Source organism: Saccopteryx leptura, chromosome 4 (genome assembly GCF_036850995.1).
Source record: "Saccopteryx leptura isolate mSacLep1 chromosome 4, mSacLep1_pri_phased_curated, whole genome shotgun sequence".
Lineage (NCBI taxonomy): Eukaryota > Metazoa > Chordata > Mammalia > Chiroptera > Emballonuridae > Saccopteryx > Saccopteryx leptura.
This window is the reverse complement of record NC_089506.1, coordinates 49,101,431-49,118,447: the sequence shown is the minus strand read 5'-3', so window position 1 is coordinate 49,118,447 and position 17,017 is coordinate 49,101,431. Positions and strand designations below refer to the sequence as shown.

The following is a 17,017-nucleotide window of genomic DNA, read 5'->3' as shown; positions in this document are numbered from 1 at the left end:
TCTTTACTGAAGGCCATTGAACACCCAGTTCGAACCAATCAGATTCCACGTCAGATTCCTGAACAGTCCTTCTACACAAAGCCATTGCCTGGTATTGTTATGGGAGGGATTTTGCCCTTTGGGTGCATCTTTATACAGCTTTTCTTCATTCTGAATAGTATTTGGTAAGCTAAGGACTAAGTCTCTTATTCCCATTACTGTTATATGTAGTACTAGCTCTCTCTTTTTGTTTGTTTGGATTACTGTTTATGTCTTACAAATGTAAGTCGTTCTTCAATCATCAGAAATCTTAAGGGCCAAAGAAAAAAAATAATAGTGATAATAGCTATTACTAATTGAGGGCTTATTAATTTTTACTCTTAATTCTCAGGCAGTTATTATTCGCATTTTACAGAGATGAAAATGAGGCTTTGAAAGTTAAGTAATTTCTGTGTCACATACTTACCAAGTGTCTCCAAATCTTATGTTCTTAAAAAAGTAATCTATACTGCTTCAGAGAAGATACTCTGAACTCCTGATAGGGGTTCCATGCAAGCATTGGAGGATGGGTTGAGCTAGCTAACCTTTCAAAGTCCTTTCTTATCCCAAGAGTCCTTCATTCTCTGATTTCTAATTTGGGTGGAAAAACTCACTGGTAATTTTGAGCCACTCTATTAGGATATATACACTGCAGTATATTATAGTAGTTGTTTGATCACATTGACTTATGTTACAGAAAGTATTGAGCTTTGAGGTAGCATAAAGTGAAAACTAAATTTGAGTATTTTAGCGATTAGAACCTCCTTTCTTCTAACTGTTACAATATTTTCCAAAGTCAACTGATTTTATCATATGTGTTAAGAAAATATGTATAGTAAATGCAACCATTCCTTAGTTTGCCTCTGCCTTTCTGTTAATTTTTTATAAAATTTATCAGACTCACCAGTAGACAAATAGATTAAGCATATATTTAAGCAAATGAGAGTTGCAGGTTCTACCCGAGCAGGAAGGCAAAGTCCATGATATTGCCGTATCCTTCCTTCCCTACCCAACTCCGTCCCACCCCGTCCCACCCCGTCCCACCCCACCACTGTCTAAACCTATGAGAATTTGTCTATGATTAGTTGGGAGAAAAAGCAAACATTTTCAGTTCAAGAAAAATAAAAATTGTGTCCTTTACTGTGCCAAGGATAAAATATTTATAGTTTTATTTTGGTATGTTTGATTGTAGGTCGCACCAAATGTATTACATGTTTGGCTTCCTATTTCTGGTGTTTATCATTTTGGTTATTACGTGTTCTGAAGCAACTATACTTCTTTGCTATTTCCACCTATGTGCCGAGGTATGTATTAGCAGTATTCACTTATTTTAACTTGTACACAAAATTTATAATTTTGGCATAAAGCTGAAACTATTAATTGAAACAATTTTTTTAAGTCTCCCAATCCATGAATATGGGATGTTTTTCCATTTATTTAAGTCTTTTAAAATTTATTTTAGCAGTGTTTTGTAGGTTTAGTGTACAAGTCTTTCATCTCCTTAGTTAATTTATTTCTAAATATTTTATTCTTTTGGATGCTGTTGTAAATAGTTTTTAAAAGTTTTTCTTTTTTGCTTTATTCATTGCTGGTGTTTAAAAACAACTGATTTTCATGTTGATTTTGTATCTTTGTCACATTGCTGAATTTGTTTATTAGCTATGGTAGTTTGTGTATGTGGATTCTTTTGGATTTTTTAATCTTGGTATGCTTTTAAAATATATTTATTTTTCACATATTTAGAAGGGTAGGAGAGATAGTGAAATATTTCTTTTACAAGATCTCCTGTTAAGCTAAAAGCCACTTTACATAAAAGTAAGAACTGTTTTAAAAACTTACCTTGTTTGGCCCTGGCCATTTGGCTCAGTGGTAGAGTGTCAGCCCAGCGTGTGGATATCCTGGATTCAATTCCCAGTCAGGGCACACAGGAGAAGTTACCATCTGCTTCTCTACCCCTTTCCCTTCTCTCTCTCTCTCTTTCCCTCCTTCAGCCATAGCTCGGTTGGAGCAAGTTGGCCTCCAAGTGCTAAGGATGTCTATATTGCCTCACCTCAGGCACTAAGAATAGCTTGGTTGCCAAGCCATGAAGCAGCAACCCAGATGGGAAGAGCATCGCCCCTAGTGGGCTTGTCCAGTGGATCCTGGTCAGGGCATATGTGGTAGTCTGTCTCTGCCTCCCTGCTTCTTCTTACTTAAGAAAATTAAAAAAAAAATAAGAATAAATAAAAAATAAAAACTTACCTTGTTTAAATTATGTTAGTGATTACTGAAAATGGATTTCAATCAAGCCTTAATAAACTAATCTTTTTCCTAATTTAGTTGACTAAACTATAACATAAGTAATATTAATTTTGAACTATGTAAATAAAAGTAAGCTTAGCAAGTAAACTATGTAGGTAAAAAGTGGATTGCTTTTCTTTGGGAAGCATACAGTTTAAAATATAGTTTAATGCTTCATTATTCATGAACTGTTTTTAACTGGTGTTTAAGTAACCCCACCAAAGATAAGGGCTGCTTTTTAGTTCCTTTAGGTAGGAGGGAAATTGACAAATCAGTAAGAAAAAGACTGAAACCATAACAAAAACTAGGTTTTGAGTGTTGTTTCACCTGTTTTGTTTGATTTGTAACTTTATTCTGTTACATATTATCTATTAATTGGAAAGTAATTCTTGTTCTTTATATTTTTCTTTTCTACCTAGGATTATCATTGGCAATGGCGTTCATTCCTCACAAGTGGCTTTACTGCAGTTTATTTCTTAATATATGCAATACATTACTTCTTTTCAAAACTGCAAATCACAGGAACAGCAAGTACAATTCTGTACTTTGGTTATACCATGATAATGGTTTTGATCTTCTTTCTTTTTACTGGTAAGAATTTAAATGATTATTTTAAATTAATTTTTAGGCCAATTATTCAAATTATTTATAAATATTTTTTTTCTAAAACTCATGAAGGCTTCTAGTAGTCAGCACTCCTATATTTAGTCCTCAATGCAGCTAACCATGTTTGGTCTGCCCACCTGTGAGGTGATATCAGTAAAATAAGGTAAGAAAGCAAACCTAAGGAAAGAAAACTAAACAGGGAACAGGATCATTGTTGTGCTAAAAGTTTGACCAGTATGTATATGTCTCAGGGTTTTACCCTGTTACCCAGCTAATGGCCATTTCAAAAACGGTAAAAGCTCTAGCTAAGTTTAGGAGTAATGTAGAAGTTGGGGCTGTGATGTCAAGATGAGATTGAGAATAAATATCAAGAAAAGATAATCATAGGACATCACTTATTCTAGAAGTTTTAAGTTACAAGTTTGTATCTTCACTTTAAAATTCAAGTATCTAATGCAGGGGTCCCCAAACTATGGCCCGCGGGCCGCATGCGGCCCCCTGAGGCCATTTATCCGGCCCCCGCAGCACTTCTGGAAGGGGCACCTCTTTCATTGGTGGTCAGTGAGAGGAGCATAGTTCCCATTGAAATACTGGTCAGTTTGTTGATTTAAATTTACTTGTTCTTTATTTTAAATATTGTATTTGTTCCTGTTTTGTTTTTTTACTTTAAGTTATGTGCAGTGTTCATAGGGATTTGGTCATAGTTTGGTTTTTTTTTTTATAGTCCGGCCCTTCAACAGTTTGAGGGACAGTGAACTGGCCCCCTGTGTAAAAAGTTTGGGGACCCCTGATCTAATGGGATATAGTGTATATTATGTTGGTATTTGTATATGTATTTTTTCTTTGTCCATCTGGGTAAAAATTTCTGTATATCAAAGCCCTGTAGGTACTTGGTAAACATGTAGAATGACTGAATTACAAAAAAAAAAATTGTGGGACCTTTCTTTGTCACAAAAAATATACATCTAAAATTTTATCTAACACTGTGTTGTGCGCTATATGAGAAAATATAGGAGCCCAAAAAGAAAAAAACTAGCAATGTTCTACTTTTTTACTCATCTGTTAACATTTAAGAGAACTACATAGGATTTTTGAAGTGCCCCTATTGCAATATCAGTGTATGACAAGCTTCAGTACTTAGATCAATTCTGTATTTCAGGTCACTGATCAGACACAAGGAGGTTGGTGTTTTCTAAAGTGAGGTATACCCATAGTTACCTCAGGACTCCAAACCCCTTATCTAAGTCAATCTATTTTACAAAACAAAATAATATTCAGTCATAAAGAAAAATGTCACTTTTAATATGCACATTATATCTATTTCATATTCAGAAAAAATAAACTAGTAAAAGTATATTAAGAACGATATAAACTTTCTTAGGGTTGTCAGTATAATGATAAAGTGTCCTTTTTCTCATCTTAACATACTTTATTATCTTAAAGTTCTTGCTAAGCATAAGATTGTTTAAATACTGTATTTCACCATGTATAAGAAAGATGCACCTCTTTTTGAAAAATTTGGGGTCTAAAATCTGGTCACGTCTTACACAGTGGTTGTAGTTTTTTACTTGCATTTCCTGCTTTTTTGCGCTTGTTTTTTTGCACCCATTGTTGAAGACAGTGATTCGTCATCAGACACAGATGAGGACAAGCCAGTGGGTGGGAGTTTTGACAGTGATGAATTGTTTGAATTTTATGATGAATGAAACTTGAGTTCAGTAACTTTATGTAATACTTTTTTTTTTTTTTAATTTCAAATTTCGGGCCCCAAAATTTGGGTGTGTCTTATACATGGAAGCATCTTGTACATGGGGAAATCTGGTATATTTATGTTTTGACCATTATTTTTCTGTAATTAACCCCAACCTCTTTCCAAGCTAAGCTACTAATGACCATTGGAACATCCAAAAGGTACTATATTTTCTCCAAAACTGTGACTTGTGCATTTTAGGTACTTGGTACATGTATGATGTAAGAATGAGTATAATAACATTTATAATTTCCCATAGTAACATCCCACTTGACTTGGAAAATCTCCTTTAATACTTTATATTTAAAAGAATGGTAAAAACCATTGGGACTTTAAATATAAAACTTAACATGAAGTATGTATCCTTCTTTATTCGTCTGCACTCCCACCTGGTGACTGTTTCTCAGGAGTCATCCTGGGAAAAAATGGTATGCCTCAGGCTTCTAACATAAGTTAGGCAGCTCCTTAATTTAGTAGATATCCTTTTGCAAAAATAGCAGATGGTAATGGGATAAATGGTGATGGAAGGAGACTTGACTCGGGGTGATGAACACACCGTACAGTATACAGATGTTGTATAATAGAATTGTACACCTGAAACCTATATAATTTTATTAACCAATGTCACTCCAATTAATTTAAAAATAAAAACAAAACTAGTCTCTAAATTTATCTTTAGTAAACGTAAGAATTGTATGGTTTAAAAGAGTAATTACCCTTGAAGTCAGAAAAGAGGAATTTGAGTTCTGGCCCTAACCAAGGGGCCATTAGACAATTACTTAACCCCTTGGAGCCTCACTTTTGTCACCCATCTAGCAGTCATACTTTTTGGAATCTAGATTGAAGATAACTGAAAATCAAGGCATATAGTTGTTCATGATTCATCTTATTTACCCTCTATGACAGTTTGTGGAGGCAGCTAGGACATATAAAATGACCTCTGTTTAATAAGATAAAGAAATGGGCTTGCAAATTTCAGTGGACTAGTTCAAAGATGTTATATACAGCTCCTGTTTAGAGCTGCTCCTTGCTCTGGTACCACACCACCTCTTATGTTCAGTGAGGGTGCATCTTTGTTTTTATCCTAATTATATTACTTGTAACACTTTGTAAAAATTTTTAAGTTTATTATAGTTCTTTGAAAACTGATAATTCTCAATAATTATACTTAGAAAATACCCATTTAATTATTCTATGAATCTGATACTGTTTAAGCTATTCATATCATACCTCTAATTAATTTTAATAGGAGCTTTCCATTTTATAAGAAAATATTCTTTTTTAAAAAATTATTTTAAAATTGATCTTACGGAGAGAGGAAGGCAGAGAGGGAAACATCAATTTGTTGTTCCACTTATTTAATGCATCATTGGTTGATTCCTGTGCATGCCCTGACCAGATTGAACCTGCAACCTTAGAGTATCAGGATGACACTCTTAACCAACTCAGCTACCCGGCCAGGGCAAGAAAATATTCCTAAAACAGAAAGGAAATTTTTTATCCTTTTTGCCTTTTAATTTCAGTCTTTGCACATAATAAGAATTAATGTATTATAGAAAGTTTAGGTAATCTTATGGTATAAAAGGTTCATTTTGTCAATTTCTGTAGAAAATTTGATTTCAGGTAGTTGTATTATTTTTTAGAAAAGCTCATGGATCTATGGTATATTCTGGAAGGTAATAAAGTTCCTAGTTTTGTGGCTTTTTTAAAGGAATCAGTTGTTTTAAGTCTTCTTCGTGTAAATTATAAAGCTTCCTTTGAAAAACGGTTTATTTTTGTTTTTTCTTTTATAGGAACAATTGGCTTCTTTGCATGCTTTTGGTTTGTTACCAAAATTTACAGTGTGGTGAAGGTTGACTGAAGAAGCCCAGTGTGTCCAGTTAAAACAGAAATAAATTAGATTCTTCATCAACAAAGATCTGTTTTGTGACTACCTTGAGTTTTATCAGACTTATTGGCCTAGTAATCCTTCAGAAACAGCATAATTCTACATACATCTCTTCCTGTACACTTGTCCCCACAAAATACGTTTTAGCACTAAAACATTTGTATTGTGGTTTGATTAAGTATATATTCAGTTGTTCTCAATGAAGAGCAGATTTAAATACTATGTGCATTTGTAAATACAGTAGCTATAAAATTTCAATGCTTCCAATAGCAGTTAATAGAGGAGGCCGTATTAAACAATATTGATGAAATGCCGAACAGTTCATTGTAAATAGGATTTTCTAGGCTCGGTAGGTGGAAAGAATTATTTTTCTTTGAAGGAAATAACTTTTTATCATGGCAGTTTTGAAGGATGATTCGTATGATGTGTTTATTGGGGGGATGTGGCTTTTAAAATCTGTATTGGTTGTAATTGTTCATACCTTCTTTTTTGTGTTGTCTTTATTATTCTCCTGGTACTGGCCTTTTAAACTATGTGCCTCTGAGTCTTTCAAGTTATAAATTTATCTTAATAAATATTGTAAAAATATCTTCATTGCATTATTACCTGTTGTATATTCAAAGAGAATCTGTAAATAATGATGTTTTAAGATGTTACACATTTTATCAGATTTTACTGATTTTTGTTAATGTAACACCGTATGAGTTTTGATCCTAATGAAATTCCAGTATCCTGGGGTTTGTGACTAATCTAAAATTTTCTTCATTAGGCAGTAACAAAAATTTTAGTTCTACGTATCTAACCAGAAAAATGATATAAGTCTAGTAGTTAATATGGGCCTTACTACATTGTCTTTGAAGATCTTATGTTTTTTACCTGTTTTTTTTTTCAAAATACAATATTTTCAATGTTTTAAAAAGTTGGTTTTTATGATTAGCAATGATAGCAAGTCTTCCTCTTTATGATTACATTGTCTTAATTTGAATCTCACAATTTTATTTATTAGAATTAAGAAATAACTTTCTTAGTGTTAAAAAAGAAATTCTTTTTCACATACATCTGAATGAAATTCAGTCGTGTGGAATGTAGAAGTTTAAGCCTTTCTCGTGGTGGCGCAGTGGATAGAGCATCATCAGCCTGGAACACTGAGGTCGCCAGTTTGAAACCCAAGGTCACCCCATCTTGAGCGGGGGATCATCAGCATGATCCCAAGGTCACTGGTCCAGTCCCCAGTCAAGAAACAAATGAGTAGCCATCAATGCACAATTAAAGTGAAGTAATGATGAGTTGATGCTTCTCTTTCTCCCCCTTCCTGTCTCTCTCCCTTCTTGTCTCTCTCTCAAAATAAAGAAGAAAAAGTTTGGGATTTCAGGAACATTAGTCTGGTTATATCTATGAGAATATTCATCTTGTGTTTTAGGAGCTCAGTGCAGGCTGCTTATTAAAAATCAGATACTGTCCTTAAACTTAACAACTAAAATTATTTGCTGTTGCTCATATGATGTTGGTGGGGTCATACTCAGTAATTTTATGTTGATATCCCTTTTTAAAAAACTGACCTGTTGGTTTTAAAGAGTAAAGAAGTTCTAGTAATTTTTAACCTTTGATATAAGATTTAAGATAGAAAAGTTCCTTTCAAATTTATTTTATATATCTTTTGCAGCATATTTAGTTTTGTATATATTAATACTGTTAAGGTACCATTGAGATAGGCTGGTTGTCTAAATAAAGAAAAGACTTTATACAAGCTCCAGCTTCAGACCCTAGGCTAGTTTTGTTGGTCAAAGTTCAGTTTCTTCAATTTTGTTTTTCCTTCCATGATCAATTAGTGATTAAAACAGCTGTATTGATATAATTTATTTTCTTTTTCTATAGACTTTGAAGTAATCATATTTTACACATAAGCAATGAAGAGGCAATTGGAAAAATGAAAGTTATTAAAGGAAAAGACTTGGAAGGGAGGAAAGATGAGGAAGGAGACTGAAAAGCAAGACCAGTGATGAGAAAGGTAGTGGAAGAAAAGGCCTCTCGTTCATGACTTACCACGACTTGAGTCAGTCAGCTGCCACGGTTTGTTTTGGAAGTTCTCTGTAAAAAACACCCTGGTTGCAGCATGACGTGGTTGGTTATAACTCGGGAGCCTTTTCCTTAGTTTGAGTGTACTCCAGGAAAAAAGCAGTTGTTTGCATTGTGACCTGAGCACCAGAACCATGACTGGGCTTCTCTTGAGTGATTGTGGGAAATGATACCCCGGTGAATAAGGGCTTGTTCTGAGCTAGGTTTGTAGAAGTTCTGCGATTGATATGACCACAATTTCTCAGAAAACCAGTGAACCTTAGCGCTTGGAAAGGATTTTTAAAAGCCTCATTGATAAAGATCTCTTTATACTTCATAACAGTTATTTAACAGGTGTGTGTCTGCCTTCTACCAAGATTACAAATAAGCTGATTGGGACATGTGACCTCTATCTAAGCTTGGTTGTCATGGTGCCATGAACATGGAAGGAAGTCATGTGTTCTCTGAATTTTTTTCCTTGTCACTTCAGAATTTGCCCATTCATGTCATTTTTCAGTGTCCCAACTTTTGGCTAATTATATAATTAACCAATGTCAATGTATAGTATAAAGTAATCTTAATGTTATTTAACATTTGCATTTTAACTTTTGTGGTATAGAATCAGTGCTTTAATAGAAGGAGTGATGAGAAAGTGCCATTTGAGTAATGAAACACTTGAGGGGAGTAAGTGAGGGCAGATCTTTCTGTGCCTGTCACACGATGTAAGGGCACTAGCTGTGTTCATAGTGCAGCCCAGAAATTGCTGTATGCTCATGAATGGGCATGTGGTTCCTTTGCTCTAACTTGAAAATACCTTAAATCTGTGCTATTAATTCCTCATACTTTTACATATACTAGGTAAGATGATGTAATGCCACAAGTCATAAAACACTTTAAAAATTGCATTACAGGTCCTTCTTAAGATTTTTTTTAATTACTATCTTTAGAAGGCTTTATAAAGGCCTGCTTTAAAATTTTACTTTTATTTATTGAGAGAGAGAGAAACTATTTGTTGTTCCACTTTTCTATGCATTCATTGAATGTTTTTTGTATGTGCCCTGACCAAGGATCAAACCTGCAACCTTGGCATATCGGGATGGCACTCTAACCAACTCAGCTACCCAGCCAGCGCCAATACCTGCTTTTTAATGAACAGAATAAATAACCTCTGTTAACAGACAGAATTTGTCAGCTTCTGCCTATGGATAGCAGGACATTCTGGTATGTCATCAATTTGTAAGTTTATTTCATGAAGAAATTATTCCCATATTTGTATTTTTTTCCTACAGACAGAATAGATGGTGGCTACATCATGCCTACAATGAGATCTGCATATAGAAAAGAATGCTTTGCTTTCTCAGGTATTTTTGCTTTTGATATAACCAAACCTAAATATTTCCTCTACTGCAGTGGTTCTCAACCTGTGGGTCGCGACCCCGGCGGGGGTCGAACGACCAAAACACAGGGGTCGCCTAAAGCCATCGGAAAATACCGGGGTCGCGACCCACAGGTTGAGAACTGCTGCTCTACTGATTTGTTTTATCCTTCAGTGTAATTTGAAGTCTCAAAACTAAAAATCGTCTACATTTCCTCTATCTTTTGAAATTCTACTGGGTTTCTTCAGTGTACTCATTTGAACTTCATATCTTCATTTTCACATTTAATTATCTTTTCCCTTTCATTCTTTGACCCGCTGATATATTATTTGACATTCTCATTAATAGTGAATTATTTTGTAGAGAAGGGAACACAAGCTCCAAAAGGTCCTATCTCTTGTTTCCTTTGGATATTCCTAGTAAAAAGCAGTGTGGGCCACATGAATGGTATTGACCATGATAAAAACAGAGGCTATTCATTTCTCTGAAGAATTAAAAATAGAATAGATATGTCAAAATGATAGTTTGCATTCACTTTTTAAAAACGTTTTTACTGGTACCTTACAAACAATGACACTGTATACATATATAGAATTCAAATTTTCTTTTTCCAGTGGGCCAATCTGTTTATTAGAGACTTGCAACGGCTGACGAGCAAGCAGGCAGGGGAAACTGCTTCCCTTTCAGGGCTGATGAGCAAACAGGTGGGGGTTCTTCAGCAAACAGTGGCCCCTCCCAAGCTACAATCTGCCACCCTGAAGGCAAGCGCAGGTAGCCTTACGTAGACTATACACACATGGTGCTGCCCCATGCTCATGCACCAATCAGGCAAAGTACAAGGCGATCAAGCCTAACACACTTGTTTGCCTAACATTTCACCCCTTTAGGGTTGCTCGCTTCACAATCTACACGACAGGTATCTTATGCAGTGGTCCCTGTGTGAGGAGATACATTACGTAAACAGACTACAGCAACAGCACGTTATACAATCACAATAATTACAAAGGTGCTGCCTGACCAAGGCGGTGGTGCAGTGGAGAGAGCATCGGTTTAGAACAGGGAGGAACGCAGGTTCAAAACCCTGAGGTCACTGGCTTGAGCCCCAAGGTCACTGGTTTGAAACCCAAGGTCGCTGGCTTAAGCCCACGGAGCAACGGTTTCACTCCCTCTGCTGTACCCCTCCCCCATCAAAGCACATACAAGAAAGCAGTCAATGAACAACTAAGGAGCTGCAACAAAGAATTGATGCTTCTCATCTCTCTCCCTTCCTGTCTGTCCCTCTCTGTTTCACTCTCTTTGTTTATGTCAAAACCAATAACAATAAATATCTCTCTGAGCACTGTGCAAGGCGCTAACTGGAGGCCCATCTCTAATCCCCTACCATACAGTAGGTGGGAGGGCCTGTACAGACCAGGGCTGTGTCTGTGGAAACCATAAATTGCCATTGGTGCATCGCTGCAACCGGATGAGAGCAGCTTCCCGGTGTAGGAGGGCCTCCACCAGAGCTTGCCCCCCACTCCCACCCCCATCAGGGTCTCTCGTACTGTCCAAAAATGGCATGTCGATCCAATAAGGGAGCTGATGCCCCCTTCTGGTTGCAGTCCGAGAGTCCATTACAGGTCAATAGGCATATAACTCTTTACTAACAGACCTCAGACCTTTCCATAGTGCTCTGCCCATTGCCACAAGCCCCATCCAAACCCCTCAGCAAGCTCACAGGGCCTGGCGGGATCAAACACAGTCAAAGCCTGTACTGCCTTGATTGTTAGTTCTCGTATCTGTTGCTGCTGCCAAACTTGTGTAGTAACTGCATTCCACGCCAGGCCTCAGACATACCCAAGCTCAGATTTGTGATTAAATCTCAGCTAAGATCTAAATGCTGCAAAAAAGGATTCAATTGTATTTCTCTCAATAAACTATCTTATTGCAGGATGAATCTAAATGTTTGAGGGATAGCGGTCCTTGAAATGAATTTTTTTAATCCAGTTATTTCCACTGAGAATTAGTTTCTCAATATAGTTATATGATTTCCATGTAGTGTCAAGAATACAATAGCATTTCCTTGCAAATCTAAGGTGGTGAGGGTGTCATTGTCGGTGCTGGGCTGCAGCACAGGCCCGCTGCGGAGCCTCTGCTTTGGGTGAGAGCCACATGACAGCATCTCGTTCCTGCAGGTGCACGCAAGCTTACACACGCTCGTGGTGGTGTTCTGTTTAGTTGTAGGAAGAACTAGCTCAGATGGCTCTGGTTGCCGAGTTTTGGCAACTTCCATGTCGCCAGGCAAAATTGGCTGCCAACCCTGAATGGACTCCGGATGTGAAACTGCCACTTGAGGGTGCTCTGGAGGAGCTGTAGTGGCTGCAGGGCTGCAGGGTGTTCAGCCTCCGCCACAGGTTGCGAGGCAATGGTGAGCCCCAGGTCCACAGAGTGGACTGTGACTTTAGTAGATGTTGGTCGCTGAGCCTGAGAAGGCTCTGGTTGGGGCAGTGTCACCTCAGGGTGCTCTGGAGGCTGCGCTGGGCTCTCCTGCTTGGTTGGAAGTTTGACCACTTCAGTGGACTTTGGAGGAGGAACTGAGATCTGCTTAGTTGGTTCAATCTCGTTATAGGGCTCTGGTGTTATCCAAACACTCAGATTCTCATCTTTATTATTCATTAGTGAATGCTGAGCTTCACCTGACCCTATAGGTGAGACTGTCCCCTCATGATGTACAGAGTCCAGCAGCCCTTTTGGAGGCTGAGCAGGACCCTCTTGACTGACTGGAGGAGGCTCTGCACTGGCAAAGGGCACTTGAGGCGGAGCCAAGCGCTTCCCTGGAAGTGGACCTGAAGCTCCCTCCTGGTGGAAGATGCTTCTCCCTCCTCAGGAACGGAATTCTGATCGCTGAGCTGGGTCCGCCTGGGGTGGGAGAAGGTTCCGCTTCCTTGGGGACCTCTGTCAGCAGAGCTGAGGCTTCCTGTTGGGAAGAAAATTCAGCTTCTCTGGGAAGCATATGAGGGCTCTTCGGAGAGGTTTTGCTGATCCTGAGGCCAGGGTTCGGTTGTCCTCAGGGGGATGGAGGTCAGCAGGAGGTTAGAGCCCAGGGCAGCTCTGGAAGCTGACGGGCCTGGACCAGCAGCCACAACAGTTGCCACATAAGTAGGAGCCATGGGGCCCAGAGGTGCATCCTGGACATGTTAGGGGCACAGTAAGCAACCCACACAATAGGGGCAGGCAAGTGACCCAGACTAGTAGGACACAGTGTGTGACCTAAGCGAATGAGATGCCATACCATGTACTGAGGTAAAGATGAATAATTGGCATCGGTGTCACAATTGGCTGCTGTCACAACTGGTAGTCGTGCCACAGTTGGCATCCATGTCACACACGTGCCCTTTAGCAACCAAGCACTGCCCTCCTCCGGTCCCAACCTTTATTTATATAACTTTTGTTAGCTTGGGGGTGAGAATGACTGCAGAATAGCAAGCCTTTCTCCCAGAATCACCAGGAACCAAGAGATCCTTTTCCCCTGCAGAGGGGACAGCTAACTCCCACTGGGGCTCCCCTGACCCCTCCCAGAGTGGCTGGATTTGGCCTGCACACCTGGGTGGCCCAAACTCCCATCAGCGCAGAGTTTGGGTCACCAAAATGGGAGGTGCTCTTAATGGAGGTGAGGGGTTGGGGAATGGTGCAGAGCTTTCCAAGAAAGCCACAGGGCCTCCATCCAGGAAATCAGAAGTGCTGGTTCAGTTCTGGCAATCTGAACTCCTCCTCCAAGCTGAAATCTCAGAGACATGCTTCCTCCCCTCGGCCATCCTGCTCCGGGTAGCTGGCCACAGTGAGACAGACAGGTAAAGTGAACATCTTTGCTGCCAAAGAAGTAGGTATTGCCACGATGAGTTGGTTGTTGTAGGCACGTGCTGGCAGTTCTTTTCTGAGCTCACTTGACTCCTGCTCTTCCTCTTCATCTTGTGCATCTGTCCTCTCATTTTTCATGCCACTCTCTGCCTTGGGAACCTTGACATTTTCCTGCTCACTGAGAAGCTTTGTCAGGGGTCTCATAAAGGCTGACAAATTGTCACCACTTTTCTCTGAGGATTTCCACTCCAGTTTAACAGCCAGCTCGGTGCTGGTGCTCTTTCTTTGGACTTAGGCTTTTGTTAAGGCTGCATTTCCTGTGACAGTTCTTCACCACAAGGTGCGTTTGCCACACGTGCAGCTTCACAGTGCAGCCTGTCTCGCTGACAGCCTCAACATTATTTTAATGGGCCGAGGCAGCGGACCAAGTGGCTAGGTAAAATCTGTTTTCAATTCAGATGTCTCCGTGAAGATAGTCTCAACTGCTCTAGGTGAAACCTGTGTTGTTCTCGTCTAAATATTTTCATGTTGGTTGGTAATTTAAAAAGTTGTGGATCTTCAGTAGCGGTTAGAAGATTACAATTGAGAATTGTGTAAAAACTACAATCCATGACAGGTCTCAAATGTACCCAAGCTCAGGTTTGTGATTAGATTGCATCTAAGATCTAAATACTGCAAAAAAGAAAGGGATTCAAATGCATTTCTTTCAACATATTGTATCTTATTGCAGGATAAATCTTGGGAGTATGAAGGTCCCCTCCGACAGTCTGAGGTCTGTGTTGTGGGGATAGATGGCCAAATTTCCCAACCCATGTCGAACACTTCACCCCCCTTTTCCAGACAGTAAAGCTCAGAGTCAAATTTTATTTTCTTTCCAAATATAAGCAAAGTGTTGTTGTTTTTTTAAGTTATAATTATTAGCAAAGAAAACCGTAGATGGGTGGGTTAGAGTGAACAAGGCTCTTCTGGCTACTGCTGCATCAGACATGTTCCGCTGTAGAGTATTGGCTGGGACAGTGTCACATACAGAGTAAACTGAGGTGGTAGGGCTAGAGGCGGCCACTCTAGTTTTCTACTTCAGCTGCGCTGGGTAGAAGGAGCTGGGTACTCAGCCCATCCTGTGATACTGCTGCTGAGGACTCAAAGGACACCTTCCAGACTCCCTAATCCTCTGCCTTCGATGATGTCATTTTGAAGAACTTTGCCAATCCCTTGAGGAGAGGGGACATGTTGAGAAAACCGGTGAAGGTGTGGAACTGAGGTGGTAGAATTTTCTTTCAGGACATAAGGAAGCCAGGTGGTAAGGACTGGGAACTCGTGAGTACAGTTGCATTTGTGTTAAATGCAGGGAACCAGTTGTTACTAGACCCGTTCAAACTAGCTGTCATTAAAAATGACTCCTGCCTGACCTGTGGTGACGCAGTAGATAAAGTGTCAACCTGGAATGCTGAGGTTGCGGGTTTGAAGCCCTGGGCTTGCCTGCTCAAGGCATATATGGGAGTTGATGCTTCCTGCTCCTTCCTCCCTCGCTCTCTCTCTCTCTCTCTTTCTCTCTCCCCTCTCTATAATGAATAAATAAAAGAAAAAATTTTTAAAAATGTTTTTTAAATGATTCCCATTTATATGACTTTCGTAAGACCGATTACGTGAATATCAAGGAACTGGGCAATCAATCTGTGTGGGATGAGGGCCCAGAAATCTTGTGTCTGACAGACACACCCTGAAAGTCAGTGACGACTCGAGCCAAGGCTCAGGCAGCTTCCCTAGGGCCACAGGAATCACAGGAATGACTTTGGACCTTCACCAATGCATCTCTGGGTTACCCTTAATCATTCTTGAGGCAGCACCCCCACCTTTGTAAGCCTTCTGTTCAGTGTGTGTATGTGTGTGTGAAATGTAGGTAGAAGATGTCAAGGGGACATAGGCTTCAGAGTTCAATGGCATGTTTCAGTCCTCTGCCACTAATGAGCAGATCCCACCCAATACAATGCTTTTTTTTTTTTTAACTTTTTTATTTTTTAATTTTTTTTATTTTATTTATTCATTTTAGAGAGGAGAGAGATAGAGAGGGAGAGAGAGGAGAGAGAGAAGGGGGGAGGAGCTGGAAGCATCAACTCCCATATGTGCCTTGACCAGGCAAGCCCAGGGTTTCGAACTGGCGACCTCAGCATTTCCAGGTCGACGCTTTATCCACTGCACCACCACAGGTCAGGCCCAATACAATGCTTTTGACCAAAGTAATTCCTTTCCATCCTCTGAACTCATAATTAGCTGCATCCTGATGTTTGACAGCTCTCTTATTACTACTCAAGTTATTGTTTAACTTTGAAGACCCATCCTTCCAAATAGATCACAAATTTCTCAAGGGCAGGAACCACTGCTTATATCATTTTTTGGTTCATGCCCAGATGTGGGGCAGCTGTGTTAGGCTTGCTCACTGGTATACCAGCTGCAAGCACGTTGCTTGATTAGTGCATAAGCACATGGCAGAGGCGCGTGTGTATGGCCTATGTGAGGCTATGTGTGCTTGTATCCGAGAGAGATGAGAGATGGGGATTGTGGATGGTGGGTTGCCTGCCTGCCCACCACTGTGAGGGGCCATTTTGCTGATTGTTTGCCTGGAAGGTGGTTTCCTCTGCTTGTGTGCTTGTCCGCCACTGTGAGACTTTATTAAACAGAATGGCCCAACCCTTTCCGGCTCCACAGTTTTTCTACCATCTGCCCGAATCCTATGTGAACCTGCCTGTGACCCTGCCTGGCTTCTGCTACCGGCCTTACACCAGGCCTAACAGTACTTTGTGTATAGTAGACATCTATTTGTTGATTAAAACTTGTAATTTAGGTGACAAGTGATACTGATTTTAAATATATAAATTGTTTGATATAATAACTTAAAAATGCCTGTTCGATATTTTGTTTACCTCTCAGAATCCAAAACATGCTATTTTTGATTTAATAAAATTATACATCTTAATCTGCATCCAGCAACATTGTCTTGTATACTTGTTCATTCCTTGACAGTTGTTGAAACAAATCAGCACTGGCAGAACTTGGCCAGCTCCTCTCTACACTTACTTTGAACTGTTACCCACGGAAGCAGCTCAAACAGCTACAAAGAGGCTGATTGAAATCAGAATGCTGGGTCACTTCTCATTCAAAACAGATGGCCCTCCTTTTCACACTTCTGTCAAACCTGGGGTGGGGGGA

At 39.4% G+C, this 17,017-nt stretch overlaps 1 protein-coding gene and 1 long non-coding RNA gene across 2 annotated transcripts in view; one reads left to right on the top strand and one right to left on the bottom strand.

The window, feature by feature from the left end:
* TM9SF2 (transmembrane 9 superfamily member 2) overlaps positions 1-7,131 on the top strand; it is a 62,804-nt gene extending 55,673 nt beyond the window's left edge. Inside the window, exons 14-17 of the mRNA XM_066380617.1 lie at positions 13-164; positions 1,211-1,322; positions 2,718-2,889; positions 6,448-7,131. Coding sequence (XP_066236714.1) covers positions 13-164; positions 1,211-1,322; positions 2,718-2,889; positions 6,448-6,515 — 504 coding nt within the window. The 3' untranslated portion in view covers positions 6,516-7,131. The remainder of the gene's footprint in view (positions 1-12; positions 165-1,210; positions 1,323-2,717; positions 2,890-6,447) is intronic.
* On the bottom strand, positions 6,924-16,790 carry LOC136402802 (uncharacterized). The gene is made up of 2 exons (XR_010751035.1): positions 16,270-16,790; positions 6,924-16,239 (listed from the first exon to the last, which is right to left on the bottom strand). It is a non-coding gene; the product is annotated as an uncharacterized lncRNA (long non-coding RNA).
* Between the last annotated feature and the right edge of the window lie 227 nt (positions 16,791-17,017).